Below are 8298 nucleotides of genomic sequence, written 5' to 3' on the forward strand. Positions count from 1 at the left end.
ACACCCGCCCAGGAGGCCCAGGAGGCCGGTACCCGGGAACTGGCAGCCCCGCGGCGCGCCCTCCTCGGAGCCTTCCTGGCTCTATCAGGCCTCCCCGCAGGTGAGCGCAGCTACGGCAGGCCTTTCTGTGTCCCCGTGGGCAGGGACCCGCGGGCCGCTGCTCTGTGCTTCTGAAGAAGCCCGCACGTGCCCTCGTAACCCTCTGGCTTCTGTGAGCACCCGCTCGGCCAGCATGCTGAGCCTTCTGACGCTCCAGTCTTGCGCCAGAACCTAAGTTTCCTGTTTAGTTCTCTGCTGTATCTCCTAGAACAGCAACTGGCACCCCCAAAATATGCGCCGAGTGAACGGGAAAGGAAAGCAAGCCCGGCACCACTCCAGAACCTCAGTCTCCCCCCTGTGGTCACCAGCCGGGCTGTCGGAGGACGGTGCCCTCCGTCCTGAAGTCTGAAGGGGCCCTGTCCCCCGAGCAGAGGCGCCTGGTCCACTCACAGAATGTCTCTAGCTCTGGGGCCACACCCTCGCCGAGGAGGGCACCCCACCCCTCTCCCCCTCCCCCTGGCTCCAGGCCACTGGAGCACAGTATCTCCCCAGAACAGGGCTGGGTGGCCACCCCCAGCAGCAGCTGCCCACACCCACAGGGAAGATCCCGACCTCGTCAGATGCAGGGACGCCTCCCCCACCACATCTGCTTCCCTGTCTCTCCCGAGTCAGACACAAGCAAGACACCGGTGGCCCCACGTGCACCTCCCCTGAGGTTTCCAGCTGTGTGGCACCTCGCCGACTGTCCAGTGGCTCTGTCAGGCTCTCCTCCTTTCCTGATGGCATCTTCTCTGCGGTCCCAGGCTCCCTCTCTGAGGAGCTGCTTCCACACGGCACCCTTGCTGCCTACACGTCTGTCTCTCCCATGAGCCCTCTTGGCACCAAAGCCACAAATGTCCCCCGGGCCTACCACGGGATACAACTTCAGGTGGCCGTGAACGGAGCAGCATAGAACGGCCACAGCCCTCCTCTCAAGAAGCACACTTTCTAGCGTATGGGGTTTGTGTCTCTAAGAAGCAAGGAAAGAGAAGCTCAGACTGGCGAAGGGTAGCCCAAGGTCACTGAGCCGTCAGGTGCACGAGCCACACCTGGGACCTGTTGGTCCAAGACTGCTTTCCTGGACCCTCAAACGCAAAAGTGCCCAACTCGGCCTAAAGCAACATCATGAACTCTTCCAACTCTGCTCCTGGCGGCCTCTCCCTCCCTGACCCCCGCGAAGGTAGACTAGAGGACAGCCTGACCCCGAGGCTTGGCCGGGACCGAGCTGCACAGGGGTCAAAGGGCTGGCCTGGCGAGGGGCCACTAAAGAGAGGAAGAGCCTTCCTCCACACTCGTTCGCTCAGCTGCCGGCGCGGAGTAAGGTGTCGATATTACCGCCACGTGCCGGGGGAGGAGACGATCATTTCACACGGCATCAGCACCGTCAGCGAAAGGGATCACGACGGAGGGCAGCGGGGGACTGCCGCCAGGGAGGGCAGGAAAAGCCTTTCTGAGGTGACTTCGGAGCCAAGTCCTCCCAGGATAGGGCGCAGGGGTCAGAGATGAGGGGCTGGACCACCGGGGAGGCCGGGTCGGGGTTGCAGCAGCAAGGGGCCGGTCCCGGGGTCCTGCGGGCACCCCCAACCCGCACGACGTGGCCACGCCCCTCGCGACCCCAGCCGGCACTGAAGCGAACCACCGTCCCTCACCAGAAGAAGGTGTTGGTGCCGTCGTCGTAGACCTCTGACTCGGTGCTGCGGCGGCCAGCGGCCGGCCCGCTCGCTCGGCCCGCGGCCGCGCCGTCCAGCGGCTCCTCCAGCGAGGCCTTGCCCACGGGCACAGGGGACCCCGGCCGCGGCCCCTCGGCGCCCTTGCGCTCACCCCTCCGCATGACGCCCCGACCCCGGCAGCTCTGCCCCGCGCCTTGACCCCACGCACCAGAGTCCACGAGACCGCGCGAAGAGCGCCGGGAAGGGGTCGCGGCGCTCGCTCCGCAGGGTCTCCGGAGAGTAGAGGCGGGGGGCGGCAAGAAAAGGGCGGGCGGTGCATTGTGGGACTTGTAGTCCGAGCGCCTGGGCGCGAGGCATACTGGGATTCGTAGTCCCCAATGTCGTGCTTTAGAAGCAGTGCTTGCTGGGAGGGATGCCGCCTGGTTGCTAGGTAACCAGCGCGGCAAAGTTGTGGGAAGAGCGGGGGTCTCCCTATAATGCTGGGGCGCCCGGGCTGCCCCAGACCCTCCTCCCCCGCGGTCTGCCCCGAGCTCCGCCCCAGACCCTCCTCCCCAGGCGGCCTGCCCTCCCCCACTCCCCCCCCCCCCCCCCCCCCCCCCGGTGCGCCACCAGCACTCCCCCTTTCCCAACACCCTGGGCCCAGGCGTGTTCTCCCCAGTCTCCATTGGGAGCTCTAGACTCTAGCCTGTAGAGTCCTCTTCATGGCCGGAGAGTAGGTCTTAAGAAAGTAGTAGACATGCTGATCTTGGTTGACTCAAATTATTAATGTAGACAGAGCCCCCTGCAAAAACATTTAGCTCTGACCCATTTGAAAAAGTCCAGCAGGACTTCCCTGGTGGCACAGTGGTTAAGAATCCGCCTGCCAATGCAGGGGACACGTGTTCAAGCCCTGGTCTGGGAAGATCCCACATGCCGCAGAGCAACTAAGCCCATGTGCCACAACTACTGAGGCTGCGCTCTAGAGCCCGCGAGCTACAACTACTGAAGCCCGCGCGCCTAGAGCTTGTGCTCCGCAACAAGAGAAGCCACCACAAGGCCTGCTCACCGCAATGAAGAGTAGCCACCACTTGCCGCTACTAGAGAAAGCCTGCGCGCAGCAACGAAGACCCAACGCAGCCAAAAATAAAAAATAAATAAATTAAAAAAAGAAAAAGTCCGGCAGCTGCTCAAAGGGTGAAACATAGTTACCATGTGACCCAGCAATTCGTATATACTCAAGAAATGAAAACATTGTCCATGCAGAACTGTACATGGATATTGTCACCTTTAATAATAAAATAGCCAGTTATTTCACCAGCAAAGGCAGGCTTATTCAGGAATAGCAAAGGAATTGCAGCTCAGCGTCTCTGAACCATGGTGGACCACTGGCAAATCCAGAGAACAAGGAGGGGCAACGTGCTATTATAGGGAAAAAAGGGAGCTGGGTGGGGCTGTGATAACCAGAGCCCATTGGAGGAGCTGGGGGGTCCAAAGTAAGGAGGCTTCCCATGGGCTGGGCCACTGCAGTCTCTGATTGGCTGGGCTGCCGTGGGAGGAGAGAAGTTTCCTTCCTCCGGCTGGGTGGTCCGTAGAGATGCCTTCCTGTCGGAGGTGTAAGGGGAGGTCTTTTTCTGTTTGCATTACCAATGACAATAAATATACCATTCGTTTTGTTTAATTTTAGAACTTCAGTCCTCCAATTTAATTTTAAGAAAAACGAGTTTGGGGAGATCAAAAGTTTCCCATAATGGCCATTGTAATTCTGGATTACTTTGGCCCACTTAGTTAAAAAATAGTCATGTAGAGCGGTCCCTAGATTTTAAACATGAAACTAGCTGGAGTCCCCAAAGGAGAGCTGCCCCCAGAGCATTTAGATGGCCAGGATCCCATTTCCCTAAGTTCTCCTGAATACCCAAGAAAGTTGCTAGAGTCCTAACCCAGATTCCAAAGGGAATAAAACAAAACTCTTAGATCCCAATTTGCTCAGTCCCCAAAAGAGAACCTTGCTACTGTGCACTTCAGAAAACAGCTGAGTACTCACCAAGGATGAAACCACACCCCTGAAAGGACAAAGCCTTCTGTCCTGAATAAAGTTGGAGAGCTCAAAACGCAAAAAGAGCAGAGCTCAGAATCCGAGAGGAGACTCACCAAACCAAAAGCTGGTGGCGACTCCCAGAGGCAATAAGCACAAAGGGCTTGGTGCAATGCCTCAGTCAATTTCATCCCTTGGGGTTTGCCTCCAGACCCCACTACTGACACCACATGTGTCCACTTCAATAATATAAATAGCTAGTTATTTTACCGGCAAAAGTGAGATTATTCAGGAATAGCAGAGAAATTACAATTCGAGATACATGAACCATGGTGGACCACAGGCAAATACAGAGAACAAGGAGAGGGAACTTGCTTTCATAGGGAAAAGGGGGATTGGAAGGGGCTTTGATAGAGTCCACTGGAGGAGCTGGGGGTCCAAAGTAAGGAGGCTTCCCATAGGTTGGGCCACTGCAGTCTCTGATTGGCTGCAATCAGAGTGAAGCAGAGAGAAGTTTTTTCTTTCTGCTAGATAGTTAACAGAGATGCCTTCCTGTCAGAGGTGTAGGGGGACATCTCTTACTGTTTGGGGGTCATTGACGATGCGTTGAGGGCATGAGAGCTTCCCCTACAGGCCTATCCCAACTCCAGCTTTAGCTGGTTTCTTTAATTAATTCCACAATGTTCATAGCCGCATAACTCATAATAACCAAAGGGGAAGTGACTTAATGTCCACCAACTGATGAAGGCATGCAAAAAAATGTGGTATATCCATACAATGGAAAATTATTCAACTGTAAAAAGGAAAGAAGTTTTGACACATGCTACAACATGGGTTGTACATTATGCTTGAAAACTTTGTGCTAAGTGAAAGAAGTCAGTGACAAAAGACTATATACTATATGGTCCACTTATATGAGATGTCAATAGGCCAGAAGAGGCAAATCATGGACACAGAATAGTGGTCACCACAGGCTGGGAAGGGAATGTGGAGTGACTGCTCAAGGGTACTGGGTTTCTTTTCAGGGACATGAAAATATTCTAAAATTGACTGTGGTGATGGTTGCATGTATCTGTAAGTATACTAAAAACTACTGAACTGTTCACTCTAAATGCAGAGCGTTCCCAACAGCTTCACAAATGGTACCTGTTGTGATCTTTACACCCCAGGTTCTATTTTTATCTCTGGTTTAAAGAGGAGAAACTGAGGCACAGAAAGGTTCGTAATCCACTGGCCCAGCCTCTTCTTCCCCCTGGAGCCTCTCCCCTGAACCCCTGCACTCTGCAGAGACCCCTGCACCTGCAGCTTTGCTCCTGGGGCCTGACATCTGGGTCTCACCTCCACCTAGTCTCTGACCTAACCATGATGCTTCACCCTGGACACCTTGCAGCCCCCTCACCCCTCCCACTGCAAGACTTGGAGACAGGCCAGAGGGGGAGGGGCGGGGCATCTGCAAGGCCCACCACACTTTGTGGCCCAGGTGGCCAGGTGGCAGGTGTGAAAATTAACAAAGGGAAACCTCATTTCAAATGGAGTTGGGAAACCCTGAAGGGGGAGCTCTCACTCACGTACCTTACTTTACATTCCTGGGCAGGAAGAAGCTTGCTTTACTACCCAGCAGAAGGAAGGAAGTTTTTCTCCTTGCCCAGCAATAGCCAGCCAGAGAGAAGCTACCACCACCCAGCACACGAGAACCCATCACCACCCTGCGCTTTTCTCCATGGACTTCCGGTTCAAAGCAGCCCCTCCCAATAAAGTAACAGTTCCTCTCCTTTGTTCTCCAGACTTGCCTGTGGTTGGCCATAGTCTGTGTTTCCTGAACAGCAGTTCCTCTGCCATTCCCAAATAAACTCATTTTGCTAGTGAAATAACTGGCTATTTCGTTTTAAGGTTGACACAGGTGTGAGGAGTTAGCAGAACAGCTTTGAGGACTTGGCCTGCTGCGGTTCTGAGCCTGCAGAACCATTGAGGGGCTGCCCCTGGGACCCCATGTGGGGAGGGTGCAGAGGCCGTGACCTTCCTCAGCCATGGCGGTGACTGTGGGAAGCCCCAGCGCACTGGAGCAATTCAGGGGCTTTAACGGTGGCCGATTCTGGCCTTGCTGAGGGATTGCTGGTGTCCCGAGACCACACCTCAAAGAACCAGGTCAAAGGTTACATGGGAGTGGCCTGGTCTCAGATCCCAAGGTTTCCTTAGGCCTGCAGGACACATTTGTGGTGGTAAATGGTGAAAATATTGGCAGAAATGCTTTCCGAAAACATTCTTGCAAGGAAGGCAGAGAAAAAGTTGCGAATCTGTAGAAGAACCATGACTATTATTTTCCACTGGAGTGGTAAACCTGCAAAGGTGAAGGGTTGCATAGAACTCTGCCCGCCACTCGCACACCTGCCGCCTGGGAGTTTTCTCAGGGTTGATGGAAGGATTTGGGACAGCAGGGCTGTAAAGTCAGCCAAGAACGGCTCTCTGCTCCCTGAGAAAGAAAACAGGGCACTTCCCTGGTGGCGCAGTGGTTAAGACTCCGCGCTCCCAATGCAGGGGGCCCGGGTTGGATCCCTGGTCAGGGAACTAGATCCCACATGCATGCCGCAACTAAGGAGCCCGCGAGCCTCAACTAAGGAGCCTGCAAGGCGCAACTAAGGAGCATGCCTGCCGCAACCAAGACCCGGTGTAACCAAATAAAAATAAATGAATAAATAAATAAATAAATGGCATTCACTATTTTTTTAAAAAAAGAAAGAAAACAGGAACTGCTGAAATTTAAGGCCCAGAGGCATTGGTGGGGAGCAGCAGGGAGTCAGAAGTGTTCCTGGGGTGAGGACATCAGGGGCCTGGGTCCCCACCCCAATGCCATCCTGGTGTGACAGGCACGGGCCAGCTTCCCGCAGACCGGAGGAGCAGAGGCCCAGCCTGGGGGAGGGGTCTCTCCTGCAGGTGCCTGAGCCCAGCGAGGTCTATGGCCCAGGAGAGGCTCCGTCAGCCAGAGAAGCCAGAGGGGGGTGGGGTGCCTGGGACCAGCCTGGAGAGGACTCGGGAGACCCCAACCTCAGCCGCCCTGCCTGTGCTGCCTCGAGGAGCACCCTCAGAGAGACCCCAGAGGGTCTTCGGCCACATCCAGGCCACTGGGGTTGGGAGGACAGATTCCCCCCTGAGGAGGAGCCTGGGGCACTCTTGGTAGACTTGTCATTCTGACCTCTTCCTGGGGGGGCGCCCTAGAGACAGAGGGAATGGGGGGCCTGCGTCCTGCTGCACTTTGGCCCTCAGAGGGAGACGACAGCTGTGCAGGGTTCTCTGGAGGTGGAGGAGGAAGGAAAGGAGAGCAGGGTCCAGGGTTCACAGGGGAGGAGCCGGAGGCCCATGTGCACCTCGACTGGAGTTCTCCGCCCAAAACAGGGCAGGGTCAGCCTGCCAATAGCCGGGGTGGCCAGGCCACACTGCCTGAAGGGGTGCGGCTTCTTCACAAGATGTACTCAAAACCAAGGCAGAGAGTGAGGCTGAGTCTGAACAAAGTTCCTAATAATAGACTTTAATATGACAACAAAGTGCATTTAATAACATAAAGTTTATAAAAGTGATGTGTGTCAAAGAAAGCAAACTATAGGAAGAAAAGCACAATTCCACCATCCACACGCAAATATAAATATCAAATATAAAAACTACTCTCCTGGTATTTTTTTTTTTTTTTTTTTTTTTTATTTATTTATGGCTGTGTTGGGTCGTCGTTTCTGTGCGAGGGCTTTCTCTAGTTGCGGTAAGCGGGGGCCACTCTTCATCGCGGTGCGCGGGCCTCTCACCATCGCGGCCTCTGCCGTTGCGGAGCACAGGCTCCAGACGCGCAGGCTCAGCAGTTGTGGCTCACGGGCCTAGCCGCTCCGCGGCATGTGGGATCTTCCCAGACCAGGGCTCGAACCCGTGTCCCCTGCATCAGCAGGCAGATTCTCAACCACTGCGCCACCAGGGAAGCCCTCTCCTGGTATTTTAATGCATTTTAACTTAGTTGAGATAAAAAAATGTATATATGTTTACAATCTATGTTTTTTTCACTTAACAGTATAACATAAGCATTTTCCTATGCTGTCATAAACTCTTTGAAAGCATCATTTTTAATGGCTGCTTAATCAGCATATGAGTATACCGTGTTTGCTCAGACATTTCCCTATTATTGATAATCTAGGTGGTTTATAATTTTTGCCTCAAAGGACATAGTAATACATATTTTCAATATTTTGGAGTTTTTCTTAGGATAGTTTAGAAAAAGTTAATTAATGGACCAAAGTATAAACAATTTTTAAGGCTTTAGATTCTTATTGCTGGACTGCTTTCCGAAAGGGCCGCACCCATTTCCTCTCCAGATAGGACTAGATGAGATCTGCCCTTTCCATCCTTCATTGAGAGTAGGGGAGCTTCCACTGTGGGGCGAGGCCGGGGCTCCTCTTCCTGCGCCCCCCCGCCCCCAGGCTGGAGATGCTATGCTGCCTTTGCCCAAGGGGCCACAGGTGCAGGCTCTTGAGCAGCAAGGCTGCTGGATATAATTTAGGTTCC

The 8298-nt window shown here is 54.3% G+C and overlaps 1 protein-coding gene across 6 annotated transcripts in view; it reads right to left on the bottom strand.

Moving 5' to 3' along the window:
* PTDSS2 (phosphatidylserine synthase 2) overlaps positions 1–2120 on the bottom strand; it is a 29559-nt gene extending 27439 nt beyond the window's left edge. For 2 of the 6 annotated variants that reach the window (XR_005020825.1, XR_005020826.1), the window contains exon 1: positions 1728–1945. Coding sequence is in view for 3 of the 6 variants with exons in the window: in XM_036859406.1 (XP_036715301.1) it covers positions 1728–1909 (182 nt within the window). In the remaining 3 variants the exon portion in view is untranslated. The other 4 variants (XM_036859407.1, XM_036859408.1, XM_036859406.1 and 1 more) reach the window with 4 other exon arrangements.
* Between the last annotated feature and the right edge of the window lie 6178 nt (positions 2121–8298).

This window comes from Balaenoptera musculus, chromosome 8, assembly GCF_009873245.2.
Source record: "Balaenoptera musculus isolate JJ_BM4_2016_0621 chromosome 8, mBalMus1.pri.v3, whole genome shotgun sequence".
NCBI lineage: Eukaryota > Metazoa > Chordata > Mammalia > Artiodactyla > Balaenopteridae > Balaenoptera > Balaenoptera musculus.